General features: G+C 50.1%; 2 protein-coding genes across 3 annotated transcripts; both read left to right on the top strand.

Moving 5' to 3' along the window:
• The first annotated feature begins 966 nt into the window (after nt 1-966).
• On the top strand, nt 967-7166 carry LOC131559960 (cytochrome P450 2J2-like). Its single transcript, XM_058808547.1, has 10 exons — nt 967-1122; nt 1481-1785; nt 2279-2441; nt 2588-2737; nt 3330-3490; nt 3879-4055; nt 4309-4444; nt 4615-4802; nt 5257-5395; nt 6382-7166. The coding sequence occupies exons 2-10, from the start codon at nt 1597-1599 to the stop codon at nt 6555-6557; spliced, it is 1479 nt and encodes a 492-aa protein (XP_058664530.1). The 5' UTR covers nt 967-1122; nt 1481-1596; the 3' UTR covers nt 6558-7166.
• A 3525-nt stretch (nt 7167-10691) lies between these two features.
• On the top strand, nt 10692-16892 carry LOC131559596 (cytochrome P450 2J2-like). Of its 2 annotated transcripts, XM_058808013.1 has the most exons (10): nt 10692-10848; nt 11208-11512; nt 12030-12192; nt 12337-12486; nt 13064-13224; nt 13613-13789; nt 14043-14178; nt 14349-14536; nt 14992-15130; nt 15722-16892. In XM_058808013.1, the coding sequence occupies exons 2-10, from the start codon at nt 11324-11326 to the stop codon at nt 15895-15897; spliced, it is 1479 nt and encodes a 492-aa protein (XP_058663996.1). In that variant the 5' UTR covers nt 10692-10848; nt 11208-11323; the 3' UTR covers nt 15898-16892. The 2 variants fall into 2 exon arrangements, with proteins under 2 accessions (XP_058663996.1, XP_058663997.1); XM_058808014.1 differs by lacking the exon at nt 10692-10848 and having other exon boundaries at nt 11044-11494.

The raw sequence follows: 16892 nt of genomic DNA, 5'->3' as shown, positions 1-16892 counted from the left end.
TGGGTTTCTTCATTACCTTGGAGTTTCCTCCCCTACTCCTGGAGAGAATAAATGATTGAAGTGATTTTCTTTTTCTTCTTTTTTTTTTTTTTTTTTTAAATTAAATGCAATCATGCCATACCTTAAAGGCAGGAGGCATGAACTTGTTTAATTTTCAAGTGGATCCACTCATGTCACTGCTGGTGAACATGCATCTCCAGGGGCTCATGCCTAAGTGTGCTTAAAAACCAGAGATTAAAAGAGATATTCTCAAAACCAGGCCTCTCCCCTTAAAATTCTACAGTAAAACAGAGATTTGACTTTTCCAGCTTCCCAGTGTAAGGTTATTAAGGTTATGGAGAACATGTGTATGGCATCACTACAGTGGCTCTGCTGCACCTCTGTGCCTTGTCATCAGCACTGGACAATAATCCAAACAGCCACAACTGATGGCCCCAAAAGAGAGAAAAGGCACCCCAAACGTCCCCCAGAGCAAGAGGAGGCAGCTGATGACTGCAAGGGGCTGTGACAGAGCCCCATGGTGCAGGGGCAAAGTGCTGCTGCTCCCTGCTTCTTTCACAGCAAAGCACAACAAACACATCAAAGTTCCACATGGTCCATGTGCATGAACTCCTCCCTAACCCAGAGCTGCTCCTGGGTGGGAAAATGCAGCACATTCTGCTGCCAGCTCCCAGCAAAGGGCCCCAGCCTGCAGAGCTGGGCATCTGCATCAGCTTCTCAGCACCTTCACCAGCTCTGTGGGGCTTTGGGAGCAGCTTCCCCGTGGGCTGTGACCCAAAGGACAAGGCAGGTGGGGAGGGATGGCCGGAGAGCTCAGGGCATGGCCAGAGCCAGCTGCTCTGCCTGCACTGCTCTGGTGGAGATCAGCAAATGTTGGTGCTCAGGAAGTGCTGAGTTCCGGGACAGCTGTTCACTCCCAGCCCACGTCACCCAGACACGGAAACACGAAATGCACTCAGATGGGTTGGGAGAGATTGTGCAACCTTATCTCCGTGTCCGCTGAGACCAGGGGCTTGGCCAGGACTCCTCATACCAGGAAAGGAGCTGCTGTAAACAAGGAAAGCACGAGGCTCTCGGAGCAGCTGCAGACTCCCTGAGAAGCTGAAACTGGGACGTAGCACAGTGAGGACACCTGGGAAGGAGGGAGCAGGGTCATCCTGGGGGATGGGTTTGTGGGAGCTGCATGCTCAAATTGCCAGGTTTTATTCTAAATACCACAAAGCTCATTTCTGTCCTTTAGACAAGGGCATGGAGCACTGGGGTTTAGTCAAGTACTGAGAGGAGTCTGGAGGGGACGGGGGAAGCTGGGGGTGTTCTGGTTCATGGTGCGTTTGTTTCAAGTCAGATGAGAGGAAATGATTGAGTTTAATCAAGAAGGGGTTTAATCCTCTCTGAAAGCTGGGAAAGCCGGGGTGTGAATGTAGCCCCAAGAGCAGGCTGCAAAAAGCCACTCCTTGCTGTCGTGTGTTTGCACCCCCAGCTGTGCCAGCACATCACCCATCTCCCCCTGGACCTGGGGGCCTCAGTGGCGCCCTGTGAGCTCAACCTGCCTGACCTGCTGTGGGACACGTCCCTGCAGAGCCCCAGCATCCAGCCATGCTGCACTTCCTCTGGGACAGTGTCTCCCTCCAGACATTCCTCATCTTTCTCTTCATCTTCCTGCTCATCGCAGACTACATGAAGAACAGAAATCCAAAGAATTTCCCTCCCACCCCCCTCCGCCTGCCCTTTTTGGGGCACCTTTACCTCGTAGACTTCAAAGATCCTGTGGGTGGAGTGCAGAGGGTATGTGGGTGGTGAGCAGCAAGGGGAAGGGATGGAGGGATTGCAGCTTCACCTCCCCAGCCATGCAGGGACAGGGATAACCCAAACCCCACAGGTAGTGGAGGCTGGCAGGAGGTTTGTCCTCATTGGTGACATTTACCTGAGTCCAAGCAGGGTGACGAGTGTGGAGTGATTCCATGGGCAAAGGTCACAGCACGATGCCACAGGTGCAGTCACAGATGTACAAACCCAACAGGTCTGAGGGGGGACTGGAAAAACACAGGACTGAAAAGTCAAACGTGGTGAGGTTTGCTTGATTTATGGCCAATTAACATAATCCTAATCACTGATTTAGGAAAAGAGGGGAAAAAAAAAAAACCTGCGCTCAGGCAGAGTGCACACATTCCTCCCACTCTTCCTTTATTGTTACCCATGTCCTGTGACAGGGGTGTCCTGGTCTCACCAGGAACATCCATTGTACATGAAAACCCCTTTTGTTCATGTCCCCTCCTAGATAATTAAAAGATATGGTGACATCTTCGGCTTGAACATGGGCGGCATGAAGATGGTGTTGGTTACTGGGATGCGGCTGGTGAAGGAAGTGCTCGTAAACCAAGGGGACAAGTTCCTGGAACGCCCTGACCTTCCCATCGATGAGCAGATCTTCACCAAGATCGGTGAGTTACCCCTCAAGACATGCCTCAGGTGTAAGATCCAAGCCTCGACCCTGCAGAGGTCTGAGTCAGCTGGGGACAAGGCAGAGCCCTGGAACTTTTCTCCCTCAGTGGGAGATCGGCCTTGGCTCACAGGGGTGTCCTGCCAGGACTGGTCTTCTCCACCGGGCACCTGTGGAAGGCACAGAGGAGGTTCACCCTGACCACACTCCGGAACTTTGGCCTGGGGAAGAGGAGCCTGGAGGAGCGCATCCAGGAGGAGTGCAGATACCTGGTGGATGTGTTTAGGGATGAACAGGGTGAGTGCATCCAGGAGGAGTGCAGATACCTGGTGGATGTGTTCAGGGATGGACAGGGTGAGTGAATCCAGGAGTGCAGATGCCTGGTGGATGTGTTCAGGGATGGACAGGGTGAGTGTTCATCCTGGTAGAGCCTGTTATAATGTCACTGCATGCTGAAAAATACCACACCTTGCAGGCGATGCTACAACACTGCCAGCATCCCTGCTCCTTCCTACAGGTGCTTTGCCTTCCAACTGGCTGGGGAATGCACCAGGCAACACCCACAGCATTATTCACAGCCCACCTTCTGTCTACTCCTCTCTGGGAAATACCGCATGTGCATAAATGCTGATGTTTCCAATGAATTCAAATGACATCCTGCAGACCCTGTTTTCAGAAGTAAACAAACATCTCCATAAGCTGATTGAACTGGGACCACTGGGGTTGTCCTTGGCCAGCTCAGGGTCAGCCAGGTACCCCAGGAAAGCACTGACATAGGACAGAACCCATTAAGGGACACTCATTCATATTTCTTGACTACTTTACATCTGACATGAGTTTTCTTCTTTTCTGAGAAGAGTGGAAGAGAACTGATCTTTCTCTTCTCCAGGGAATCCTTTCAACCCTCAGTTGAAAATCACTAATGCTGTTGCAAATGTCATCTGCTCCCTCATCTTTGGCAATCGGTTTGACTACGACGATGAGGATTTCCAAAGACTGCTGAAGCTGATGAATGAAATGACTGCCCTCCATGGAGCTGTCACAAGCCAGGTACAGCCCTCCTGCCACCAACTCAGGGAATAGTTTCTTCTCTGGAGTCAACCTTAAGTCACAGGGTTTTCATCACAAGAGCTGTCATTCCCTGTTCCTTTGCACAGGGTAGATTTGCCTGTCATTTCTTTCTGCGTTAAGTTGTACCCAGCTCACACTGCTCTCTCTCATCCAAAATCACTTTTCCTGCCCACTGATTGCCAACCTGCCTGCTGAAATAGTGAGTAACACACAAGTTAACCCATAATGAGAATTCTGCTCTTCTGGAGCTGAGCTGTTTGCACCAGCTCCAGAAGTTCAGCAAGAGCAATCGCAGGCTGAAGTCTTGATGTCAGAAGAGTTTTTAAAGTCCTTTATTCAACTTGTCTTTCTCCTTTTGTATTCCAAGCTGTACAACAATTTCCCATCTATAATGAAGTACTTACCTGGAGCCCACCAAACAATTTTTAAACACTGGAGGGTTTTGCAAAAATTTATGCAAGAGCAGATCAACAAACACAAGGAGGACTGGAACCCCTCAGAGAGCCGGGACTACATCGACAGCTACCTGCTGGAGATCTCCAAGGTCAGCAATGCAGAGAAAAACCTCCTGGAGTGGGGCTTAGAACCAGAGGGGATGGGAAATGAGCCCCAGTTCTCTGAGCTGCCTGTGTAGCCCTTTATGAGCTCAGGACAGACATCAGGTTCAACCATGCATCAGCAGGATGGGGATGCGAGGGGTCAGCAGCATCTGCCAAAATCCTTGGGGTGGTCTGGACCAAGCCTGGTGCCAGGACAGCCTCACTCTTCCTGTGGCACTAACACTCCTTCTCCTGAAGGACCACGACAGTAACACCTTCCAGGAGGAGCACCTCATGGCCTGTTCACTTGACCTGATGTTTGCTGGGACTGAGACCACGTCCTCAACGCTCCGCTGGGCGTTGCTGTTTATGGCCGTACATCCAGAAATTCAAGGTACAATTAACAAAAACATATTTTGCCTTGCTTTTATCCCTCAAAGCTCTGTGAGAGACCAGTTGTGAGAGTCCCCACCTCTTATGAGAGGTGCTTTAGTAGACCCTTACAGCAATACCCTCGTATCGTTGCAAGGGTTTTTCCCTGGGCTCATTCCTGCTCTTTCCCAGCCCGGGTGCAAGCCGAGATCGACGCGGTCATCGGCCAGGCACGGCCCCCAGCCCTGGAGGACAGGAACAAGCTGCACTACACCAACGCTGTCATCCACGAAGTGCAGAGGAAAGGCAACGTTATCCCTTTCAACGTGCCCAGAATGGCATCAGAGGACACCTACGTGGATGGATACTACATCCCAAAGGTAAACTCCAGAGTGCTGGGAAGTGCTGGCACTCCAGGGACACTCTCAGCTCCCCAGGCACGGTGCCAGGTCAGGTCCCTCCTGTGCAGACACTGTCCCTGCCCTGTCCAGAGTTCACTCCTGCTCAACATGGATTTTGCCATCCAACGTTCTCCAGCTCCCTGATTAGTGCCCCACCCCATACATGCCTTCGACAGCTCCCAGCTCTTAGAGGGACTTTAGCCCAAGATTCAACAGATTAAAATGATGCTGATGAGGGAAAATGCAGTTACATAACTGCACCTCCAAACAGACAAGAAGTAGAAAATCTGGGCTTGCAGTGGGGAGTTGCACAAATAATTTCAGTAGAATTTGACTAAGGATGTTCTTCATGGAGAGGAGACTGGAAGATAAAACTGCCCCTCCTGCTGTCAGTGCCAGAGAAGTGTGATTTATTTTTCTTTTTTCCTCTTAGGGCACTATTGTAATGACAAATTTAACCTCTCTGCTGTTTGACAAGAATGAGTGGAAAACCCCTGATACTTTTAACCCCGAGCATTTTCTGAAGGATGGAAAGTTCTGGAAAAACGAGTATTTTCTACCATTTTCTACAGGTAAGATTTGCTGAATTATGGTGCACATGGGCTTGGGTTTCCAACTGCAGGGTGGAGACAGAGAGGAAAACAGCAATGGAAAGGGCAGATGCACCCTGGAGGTGCTGCTCAAAATGCTCCCATTGCCTCGCCACAGCACCACAACCACACTTGGAGCCCTTTTCTGTCTTTCACGTGCACCGAAGAGAAATGAGGAGGAATAAAAAACCATGTAAATTCCAGAGATTTTAGGAACATCTTCACTGAGACCATTGCTCTTCTCCCCAATGGCTGAGCTCACCAGGGGCCTCACTGTGGCCACCACAGGGTTCCCCAGGCAGCAGCTTCCATAGGGAAGTTGCTTTTAGCACCAGCACCAACATCTCTTGTGGTAGCTCTCCTGGGTGAGCTCTCCCAGCATGGGCACATCCAGGTCATGTGTGTGTTGTTGTTATATTTCTAGAGTCCCAGCTCTCAGACTGCCACAGCTCTCGGCTGTCCTATCTTCTATCATGTCGGGGTCACCACTTATTGTATGCATATTGCTGTTATCCTATTTCTAGAGTCCCATACCTTCTGGGTGGTTTTCTCACAAGCAGCTCTTCACAGCAGTGTTGCTCCTGCTTCTTCGTTAGGGCCCCTCCAAGGCTCTCCCTGACTGGCCAACCCACCCCCATTTTATCCCAGTTATCTTCATTAGCCACAGCTGCGGCCCAATTAAGGGCATCACAGCTGCAGCTCATTTAGAACAACTAGGATTGGGGCAAGGCCCCTTATACAATACATATATTTTACTAGGACTGCTACTATATGTGTGTGTGTAAAAAGTCATGCATCTGGGGGCAGACCATGCTGTAATGGGAAAGTATTGTTGGGAAGCTTGGTTTGGATTGAAAAACTCACCCAGCAATGGGGTAGCACAGCTGGACCACAGTCCTAACGGCAGACAGAAGCATTTTCAGCAGCAAGAGCACACTCTGAGGATGCTGTGGGTTCTGTCTCCACAGGGAAGCGTTCCTGCCTGGGAGAGCTGCTGGCCCGTTCCGAGCTCTTCCTCTTCTTCACCTCCCTGCTCCAGAAATTCACCTTCCAGGCACCCCCAGACACCACGCTCAGCCTCCAGCCCATGATGGGCATTGCAATGGCCCCACATCCCTACAAGATCTGTGCTGTGCCTCGCTAGGGGAGCCTTGGCCATCCTCCTCACATGGAGAATCCTTTGTCAGGGCTGCTGAAAATAAGCCCTTGACAGCCCTAGCAGGAGGCTGGGTGGTTTATTTCTTTCAAAGCAATTGTAAAATCATTTTTTTCACAATTAGACCTTGCAGTCTGTATCCCATGATGGTGTGATCATGGGATCAGCCTGGGAGCTTCCAGGGCATTATTCGGCTTGTCCTATGGCACTGTAAATTAATGAGGGGCTTGGGGATTTCCTAATTTGGTGATGGATGGCCATGGTTCACCTTGGCAAAATGAGGGACACTACAGACTGCACTGCGGAGCCTCCCACTATGGCTGGGTACAGTGGGAGAGCAATACCAGCTTTTGTTTTATAACATTAACACATTAATTAATTTGACATTTCCTTAAGATGTACTTATGTAAATAAAAAGTAACTCTCTAAAACTTGTCTCATACATAATTAATATGTATCAAAGCATTTTTGTCATGAAGTGTTCTGCCCAGTGAAGACCAACAGAGGCCATGTCCAGCAGGGGCTGTAGGCTTTGGCCATGCCCTGTGTCTCTGTCCCTGCACTGCAGGAGGTTGGCACTGTAAAAGCAAAGGCAATTCCTACAGAAATGATGGGAAAAATGATCCTGGCAGCACAGCTAGAATTACAATATGCAAAATCCTCTGTTTACCTGCCCAGCATCACGGAGTGGCTGGTGTGTCCAAGGGCAGTGGGGTGAGCTCCAGCAACACACAATGCAGTTAAACTGCACTCAACAGTCTGAGGAGGAAGAGGCTGCCTTGGGAAATAACAGCATCGAGTTACTATTTTGAACCATCATCTACACAATGAAACAGTCCCAAGATTGGCTATTGGAATATGAATCCCAATATTACCAGATAGATTGTGCCTGGGCCCGTCTGACCCTTGCTGCTGGGCCAAAGGCAGCAACTGAGGTGTATCACCCCAGAGACACCTTGGCTTGCTGGAGGTTGCAGCTGGGCAGTGAACAAGTCCAGGCTTGTTTACCTCAGGAGGGAAGGCTTCAGGCTATGGTGAGGAGGATGGAGACAGATTCTGCCAGAGGGTTACTATCCAGAGCTTTATTCCATGGTCACAGAGGTCTAACAGCTCCAACAGAATCCCAACCGCATGGCCTGATTGACCTTTTAAGCTCCTGGGGGAGGGGGAAGGAAGGGGCAGGTGAGCCACCAACCAGGTGGGAGGTGCAGGGTCTCAGGGGAGGATGACACCTAGACAGGCCAATGACCTCTGGGCATAGGGGCGTCTTTTGAAAGTGAGAACCACACTACGCCTTGCTGGAATGTTAAAACTGATTGACAGCCCAGCAGGGGGCGAGGGGGGAAGAGGAAGAGAGGTATTGGCACACCTGGGGAAGAACCCGGAAGTTTAAAACAGGATATTACAACACACTGCAACAATTGGCAACCAATGGTTAACACCAGTGAATGCACTGAACTGGGCAACAGCTGCACTCCAAGGAGCCTGCTGAGACCTCCAGGAAGAAGCTGCAGCTCCCAGGATGGGAATCAGGAAATAAGCACAGCACCAGGAACACACACCTCCAGCTCCAGCTCTCCTGCTGAGGAATGAGCAGAGAGCACTCTTCCTCTTTTCAATTTTCCCTGTAGTACAACTCACCTCTTCCTAGAGGAAACAAATTTCTCCCAGGTGGATACAGCTTCTGGCACAGCTCCTTCAGCATCAATATGGACTTTCTGGTGGCCACAGCCAACGCTGAGCTTCAGGTGGGATTGGGCTCAGGGTGGGGGAAACTCCCTGCAGCACCACATTGCTGCTGTGTGATGGACATCACAGAATCAAGGAATAGTTTGGCTTGAAAGCGACCTTAAAGATCAGCCCCTCTGCCATGGGCAGGGCCACCTTCCACAAAATCATGCTGCTCCAAGTCCCATCCAGCCTGGCCTTGGACACTTCAGGGATAAAAGATATCTAAGATATAAAATAGATCTCTGCAGCAGCAAGAATTTTTTTTTTTTATCTCAAAGAGTATATGGGAATTTTAATTACAAGGCAACACGGAAGCAGAAGCTGCTTCTACCACAGCCCAGCCCCAGCGGGATGGCACAAGGAGCTGTGCTCTCACCAGATCTGGAAGGGCTATAAAAATATGATACAGTAATTTTATATTAGAAAAGCAAAAGGTTTGTGCTAGTAAAATCCAAATCAGAAAAGCTGCATCAAAATAATCCCCTGGGGTTGTTGGGGAGCTGCTCACCTGAAGCGCAGCAGAAAGGGAACAGCAGAGTTGGAAGGGTCATGCCCGTGGCAGCTCAGTGCTGGCCCTCAGGAAGGAAGTGTTGGAACAGTGGTTTTGTGGTGGCAGGTCACGAGTTCAGCACTTCCCCTCTGCTTCTGGCAAAGATTTGTGTCTGTGTGAGCAGCATGGACGTAGTGGGGGCTAAGGAAGCAGCTGGGACAGGGCACCCTGCACCATGGACACAGCTTCTTCCTATGCCAGGCCTTTTTGCATGAGAGTTAATTAAATATGCAACTTGTAGAGAATTTCTCCATTTATGTGACCAAGCATTTGTGCTTAGAAATGCTGTTTGATGTCCTTCAGTTTAGACTATAGTCACTATAGCAAAGATTAGTCTTCTTGTTTTTGTTGGTTTTTTGCTTCGTACCTTTCATAAGTGACTTTTCTGTGGGTACCCACGTAGGCTATGGAATAGTTAACAGGAAAAGAGGATTACATCGAGTTTCATTTCCGCTGGTTTTCTCCTCTGTCCCCGGCAGTAGCGGCTTTGCTGCGGTACAAAGCAGTCCCTGTGCAGTGGCAGATTTATGCCACAGGGGAGAGTGCTCTGCACATCACATCCCTGCCACGCCGAGCACCCGGGGATTCTGTCACTGAGCTGTCCTTCCAACTGATCACTTTAATCCTATTGCGTTTTTAATTATTGTGTCACAGTCACAGGCTCCCATGTTGTGTTTTTGTCTTTGTGAAAGAGAAAACATAAAAGATACAAGGACTTTTTGTCACCTATGAAGTCTTCAACGCCACTCAGGACGAGGCACTGGTTTCTCTCCACTCTTGTGTTCCTTCTGTTGTCGGTCTGACCTGTGGCTTGTGGCTGCAGCTTGTATTATTTGCACTGGCTTAGCAAATAAATATTGATCTCTCTTTCATTTCCAACTTGGGTTTCTCAATTACCTTGGAGTTTCCTCCCCTACTCCTGGAGAGAATAAATTATTGAACTGATCTTCTTTTTTTTTCTTCCTTTAATTAAATGCAATCATGCCATACCTTAAAGGCAGGAGGCATGAACTTGTTTAATTTTCAAGTGGATCCACTCATGTCACTGCTGGCAAACACATGCATCTCCAGGGGCTCATGCCTAAAAACCAGGCGCTTAAAAACCAGAGATTAAAAGAGATATTCTCAGAACCAGGCCTCTCCCCTTAAAATTCTACAGTAAAACAGAGATTTGACTTTTCCAGCTTCCCAGTGTAAGGTTATTAAGGTTATGGAGAACATGTGTATGGCATCACTACAGTGGCTCTGCTGCACCTCTGTGCCTTGTCATCAGCACTGGACAATAATCCAAACAGCCACAACTGATGGCCCCAAAAGAGAGAAAAGGCACCCCAAACGTCCCCCAGAACAAGAGGAGGCAGCTGATGACTGCAAGGGGCTGTGACAGAGCCCCATGGTGCAGGGGCAAAGTGCTGCTGCTCCCTGCTTCTTTCACAGCAAAGTACAACAAACACATCAAAGTTCCACATGGTCCCTGTGCATGAACTCCTCCCTAACCCAGAGCTGCTCCTGGGTGGGAAAATGCAGCACATTCTGCTGCCAGCTCCCAGCAAAGGGCCCCAGCCTGCAGAGCTGGGCATCTGCATCAGCTTCTCAGCACCTTCACCAGCTCTGTGGGGCTTTGGGAGCAGCTTCCCCGTGGGCTGTGACCCAAAGGACAAGGCAGGTGGGGAGGGATGGCCGGAGAGCTCAGGGCATGGCCAGAGCCAGCTGCTCTGCCTGCACTGCTCTGGTGGAGATCAGCAAATGTTGGTGCTCAGGAAGTGCTGAGTTCCGGGACAGCTGTTCACTCCCAGCCCACGTCACCCAGACACGGAAACACGAAATGCACTCAGATGGGTTGGGAGAGATTGTGCAACCTTATCTCCGTGTCCCCTGGGACCAGGGGCTTGGCCAGGACTCCTCATACCAGGAAAGGAGCTGCTGTAAACAAGGAAAGCACGAGGCTCTCGGAGCAGCTGCAGACTCCCTGAGAAGCTGAAACTGGGACGTAGCACAGTGAGGACACCTGGGAAGGAGGGAGCAGGGTCATCCTGGGGGATGGGTTTGTGGGAGCTGCATGCTCAAATTGCCAGGTTTTAATCTAAATACCACAAAGCTCATTTCTGTCCTTTAGACAAGGGCATGGAGCACTGGGGTTTAGTCAAGTACTGAGAGGAGTCTGGAGGGGAAGGGGGGAAGCTGGGGGTGTTCTGATTTCTGGTGCGTTTGTTTCAAGTCAGATGAGAGGGAATGTTTCAGTTTAATCAAGAAGGGGTTTAATCCTCTCTGAAAGCTGGGAAAGCCGGGGTGTGAATGTAGCCCCAAGAGCAGGCTGCAAAAAGCCACTCCTTGCTGTTGTGTGTTTGCACCCCCAGCTGTGCCAGCACATCACCCATCTCCCCCTGGACCTGGGGGCCTCAGTGGCGCCCTGTGAGCTCAACCTGCCTGACCTGCTGTGGGACACGTCCCTGCAGAGCCCCAGCATCCAGCCATGCTGCACTTCCTCTGGGACAGTGTCTCCCTCCAGACATTCCTCATCTTTCTCTTCATCTTCCTGCTCATCGCAGACTACATGAAGAACAGAAATCCAAAGAATTTCCCTCCCACCCCCCTCCGCCTGCCCTTTTTGGGGCACCTTTACCTCGTAGACTTCAAAGATCCTGTGGGTGGAGTGCAGAGGGTATGTGGGTGGTGAGCAGCAAGGGGAAGGGATGGAGGGATTGCAGCTTCACCTCCCCAGCCATGCAGGGACAGGGATAACCCAAACCCCACAGGTAGTGGAGGCTGGCAGGAGGTTTGTCCTCATTGGTGACATTTACCTGAGTCCAAGCAGGGTGACGAGTGTGGAGTGATTCCATGGGCAAAGGTCACAGCACGATGCCACAGGTGCAGTCACAGATGTACAAACCCAACAGGTCTGAGGGGGTCTGGAATGGGGTGAAACAATAACTGGAAAAACACAGGACTGAAAAGTCAAACGTGGTGAGGTTTGCTTGGTTTATGGCCAATTAACATAATCCTAATCACTGATTTAGGAAAAGAGGAAAAAAAACCCCTGATCTCAGGCAGAGCGCGCAGATTCTGTCTCCCCTCCACTCTTCCTTTATTGTTACCCATGTCCTGTGACAGGGGTGTCCTGGTCTCACCAGGAACATCCATTGTAAATGAAAACCCCTTTTGTTCATGTCCCCTCCTAGATAATTAAAAGATATGGTGACATCTTCGGCTTGAACATGGGCGGCATGAAGACAGTGTTGATAAGTGGGATGCGGCTGGTGAAGGAAGTGCTCGTAAACCAAGGGGACAAGTTCCTGGAACGCCCTGACCTTCCCTTCGATGAGCAGATGTTCAGCAAGATCGGTGAGTTACCCCTCAAGACATGCCTCAGCTGTAAGATCCAAGCTGGACCCTGCAGAGGTCTGAGTCAGCTGGGGACAAGGCAGAGCCCTGGAACTTTTCTCCCTCAGTGGGAGATCGGCCTTGGCTCACAGGGGTGTCCTCCAGGACTGGTCTTCTCCACCGGGCACCTGTGGAAGGCACAGAGGAGGTTCACCCTGACCACGCTCCGGAACTTCGGCCTGGGGAAGAGGAGCCTGGAGGAGCGCATCCAGGAGGAGTGCAGATACCTGGTGGATGTGTTTAGGGATGAACAGGGTGAGTGCATCCAGGAGGAGTGCAGATACCTGGTGGATGTGTTCAGGGATGGACAGGGCGAGTGTCATGGCCCTCAGAAGCTGTGAGGGCAGGAGCTGGTAGGGCCTGTTATAATGTCACTGCATGCTGAAAAATACCACACCTTGCAGGCGATGCTACAACACTGCCAGCATCCCTGCTCCTTCCTACAGGTGCTTTGCCTTCCAACTGGCTGGGGAATGCACCAGGCAACACCCACAGCATTATTCACAGCCCACCTTCTGTCTACTCCTCTCTGGGATATACCGCATGTGCATAAATGCTGATGTTTCCAATTAATTCGAATTCCAATGACATCCTGCAGACCCTGTTTTCAGAAGTAAACAAACATCTCCATAAGCTGATTGAACTGGGACCGCTGGGGTTGTCCTGCCAAGCTTGGCCAGCTCAGGGTCAGCCAGGTACCCCAGGAAAGCACTGACATAGGACAGAGCCCATTAAGGGACACTCATTCATATTTCTTGACTACTTTACATCTGACATGTGTTTTCTTCTTTTCTGAGAAGAGTGGAAGAGAACTGATCTTTCTCTTCTCCAGGGAATCCTTTCAACCCTCAGTTGAAAATCACTAATGCTGTTGCAAATGTCATCTGCTCCCTCATCTTTGGCAATCGGTTTGACTACGACGATGAGGATTTCCAAAGACTGCTGAAGCTGATGAATGAAATGACTGCCCTCCATGGAGCTGTCACAAGCCAGGTACAGCCCTCCGGCCACCAACTCAGGGAATAGTTTCTTCTCTGGAGTCAACCTTAAGTCACAGGGTTTTCATCACAAGAGCTGTCATTCCCTGTTCCTTTGCACAGGGTAGATTTGCCTGTCATTTCTTTCTGCGTTAAGTTGTACCCAGCTCACACTGCTCTCTCTCATCCAAAATCACTTTTCCTGCCCACTGATTGCCAACCTGCCTGCTGAAATAGTGAGTAACACACAAGTTAACCCATAATGAGAATTCTGCTCTTCTGGAGCTGAGCTGTTTGCACCAGCTCCAGAAGTTCAGCAAGAGCAATCGCAGGCTGAAGTCTTGATGTCAGAAGAGTTTTTAAAGTCCTTTATTCAACTTGTCTTTCTCCTTTTGTATTCCAAGCTGTACAACAATTTCCCATCTATAATGAAGTACTTACCTGGAGCCCACCAAACAATTTTTAAACACTGGAGGGTTTTGCAAAAATTTATGCAAGAGCAGATCAACAAACACAAGGAGGACTGGAACCCCTCAGAGAGCCGGGACTACATCGACAGCTACCTGCTGGAGATCTCCAAGGTCAGCAATGCAGAGAAAAACCTCCTGGAGTGGGGCTTAGAACCAGAGGGGATGGGAAATGAGCCCCAGTTCTCTGAGCTGCCTGTGTAGCCCTTTATGAGCTCAGGACAGACATCAGGTTCAACCATGCATCAGCAGGATGGGGATGCGAGGGGTCAGCAGCATCTGCCAAAATCCTTGGGGTGGTCTGGACCAAGCCTGGTGCCAGGACAGCCTCACTCTTCCTGTGGCACTAACACTCCTTCTCCTGAAGGACCACGACAGTAACACCTTCCAGGAGGAGCACCTCATGGCCTGTTCACTTGACCTGATGTTTGCTGGGACTGAGACCACGTCCTCAACGCTCCGCTGGGCGTTGCTGTTTATGGCCGTACATCCAGAAATTCAAGGTACAATTAGCAAAAACATATTTTGCCTTGCTTTTATCCCTCAAAGCTCTGTGAGAGACCAGTTGTGAGAGTCCCCACCTCTTATAAGAGGTGCTTTAGTAGACCCTTACAGCAATACCCTCGTATCGTTGCAAGGGTTTTTCCCTGGGCTCATTCCTGCTCTTTCCCAGCCCGGGTGCAAGCCGAGATCGACGCGGTCATCGGCCAGGCACGGCCCCCAGCCCTGGAGGACAGGAACAAGCTGCACTACACCAACGCTGTCATCCACGAAGTGCAGAGGAAAGGCAACGTTATCCCTTTCAACGTGCCCAGAATGGCATCAGAGGACACCTACGTGGATGGATACTACATCCCAAAGGTAAACTCCAGAGTGCTGGGAAGTGCTGGCACTCCAGGGACACTCTCAGCTCCCCAGGCACGGTGCCAGGTCAGGTCCCTCCTGTGCAGACACTGTCCCTGCCCTGTCCAGAGTTCACTCCTGCTCAACATGGATTTTGCCATCCAACGTTCTCCAGCTCCCTGATTAGTGCCCCACCCCATACATGCCTTCGACAGCTCCCAGCTCTTAGAGGGACTTTAGCCCAAGATTCAACAGATTAAAATGATGCTGATGAGGGAAAATGCAGTTACATAACTGCACCTCCAAACAGACAAGAAGTAGAAAATCTGGGCTTGCAGTGGGGAGTTGCACAAATAATTTCAGTAGAATTTGACTAAGGATGTTCTTCATGGAGAGGAGACTGGAAGATAAAACTGCCCCATCCTGCTGTCAGTGCCAGAGAAGTGTGATTTATTTTTCTTTTTTCCTCTTAGGGCACTGTTATAACGACAAATTTAACCTCTCTGCTGTTTGACAAGAATGAGTGGAAAGCCCCTGATACTTTTAACCCTGAGAATTTTCTGAAGGATGGAAAGTTCTGGAAAAACGAGTGTTTTCTACCATTTTCTACAGGTAAGATTTGCTGAATTATGGTGCACATGGGCTTGGGTTTCCAACTGCAGGGTGGAGACAGAGAAGAAAACAGCAATGGCAAGGGCAGATGCACCCTGGAGGTGCTGCTCAAAATGCTCCCATTGCCTCCACAAAACACCACATGCACAGAAGAGAAATGAGGAGGAGTAAAAAACCATGTAAATTCCAGAGATCTTAGGAACATCTTCACTGAGACCATTGCTCTGCTCCCCATGGCTGAGCTCACCAGGGGCCTCACTGTGGCCACCACAGGGTTCCCCAGCCAGCAGCTTCCATGGGGAAGTTGCTTTTAGCCCCTGCCCTTACACCAGCACCAACATCTCTTGTGGTAGCTCTCCTGGGTGAGCTCTCCCAGCATGGGCACATCCAGGTCATGTGTGTGTGTAAAAAGTCATGCATCTGGGGGCAGACCATGCTGTAATGGGAAAGTATTGTTGGGAAGCTTGGTTTGGATTGAAAAACTCACCCAGCAATGGGATAGCACAGCTGGACCACAGTCCTAAGGGCAGACAGAAGCATTTTCAGCAGCAAGAGCACACTCTGAGGATGCTGTGGGTTCTGTCTCCACAGGGAAGCGTTCCTGCCTGGGAGAGCTGCTGGCCCGTTCCGAGCTCTTCCTCTTCTTCACCTCCCTGCTCCAGAAATTCACCTTCCAGGCACCCCCAGACACCACGCTCAGCCTCCAGTCCATGCTGGGCATCACAAATGCCCCACAGCCCTACAAGATCTGTGCTGTGCCTCGCTAGGGGAGCCCTGGCCACCACCCACACATGGAGAATCCTTTGTCAGGGCTGCTGCAAACAGGCCCTTGACAGCCCTAGCAGGAGGCTGGGTGGTTTATTTCTTTCAAAGCAATTGTAAAATCATGTTTTTTCACAATTAGACCTTGCAGTCTGTATCCCATGATGGTGTGATCATGGGATCAGCCAGGGAGCTTCCAGGGCATTATTCGGCTTGCTCTATGGCACTGTAAATTAATGAGGGGCTTGGGGATTTCCTAATTTGGTGATGGATGGCCATGGTTCACCTTGGCAAAATGAGGGACACTACAGACTGCACTGCGGAGCCTCCCACTATGGCTGGGTACAGTGGGAGAGCAATACCAGCTTTTGTTTTATAACATTAACACATTAATTAATTTGACATTTCCTTAAGATGTACTTATATAAACAAAAAGTCACTATCTAACTTGTCTCAAACATAATTAATATGTATCAAAGCATTTTTGTCATGAAGTGTTCTGCCCAGTGAAGACCAACAGAGGCCATGTCCAGCAGGGGCTGTAGGCTTTGGCCATGCCCTGTGTCTCTGTCCCTGCACTGCAGGAGGTTGGCACTGTAAAAGCAAAGGCAATTCCTACAGAAATGATGGGAAAAATGATCCTGGCAGCACAGCTAGAATTACAATATGCAAAATCCTCTATTTACCTGCCCAGCATCACGGAGTGGCTGGTGTGTCCAAGGGCAGTGGGGTGAGCTCCAGCAACACACAATGCAGTTAAACTGCACTCAACAGTCTGAGGAGGAAGAGGCTGCCTTGGGAAATAACAGCATCGAGTTACTATTTTGAACCATCATCTACACAATGAAACAGTCCCAAGATTGGCAGCCAATGCTTAACATCATTAAATGCACTGAACTGGGAAACAGCTGCACTTCAAGGAGCCTGCTGAGACCTCCAGGCAGAAGCTGCAGCTCCCAGGAGCAAGATGGGAAATCAGGAAATCAGCACAGCACCAGGA

This window comes from Ammospiza caudacuta, chromosome 7 (genome assembly GCF_027887145.1).
Source record: "Ammospiza caudacuta isolate bAmmCau1 chromosome 7, bAmmCau1.pri, whole genome shotgun sequence".
In the NCBI taxonomy this organism is placed as follows: domain Eukaryota; kingdom Metazoa; phylum Chordata; class Aves; order Passeriformes; family Passerellidae; genus Ammospiza; species Ammospiza caudacuta.
This window is presented reverse-complemented; position numbering and strand designations above follow the sequence as displayed.

Bases quoted from the DNA above. Each gene is read 5' to 3' on its own strand.
- LOC131559960 (XM_058808547.1), top strand. From the start codon at position 1,597: ATGCTGCACTTCCTCTGGGACAGTGTCTCCCTCCAGACATTCCTCATC. The intron at 2,442-2,587 runs GTGAGTTACCCC...GTGTCCTGCCAG, and splicing joins GCAGATCTTCACCAAGATCG to GACTGGTCTTCTCCACCGGG. The intron at 4,445-4,614 runs GTACAATTAACA...GCTCTTTCCCAG, and splicing joins CGTACATCCAGAAATTCAAG to CCCGGGTGCAAGCCGAGATC.
- LOC131559596 (XM_058808013.1), top strand. From the start codon at position 11,324: ATGCTGCACTTCCTCTGGGACAGTGTCTCCCTCCAGACATTCCTCATC. The intron at 13,790-14,042 runs GTCAGCAATGCA...CTTCTCCTGAAG, and splicing joins ACCTGCTGGAGATCTCCAAG to GACCACGACAGTAACACCTT. The intron at 15,131-15,721 runs GTAAGATTTGCT...CTGTCTCCACAG, and splicing joins TTTTCTACCATTTTCTACAG to GGAAGCGTTCCTGCCTGGGA.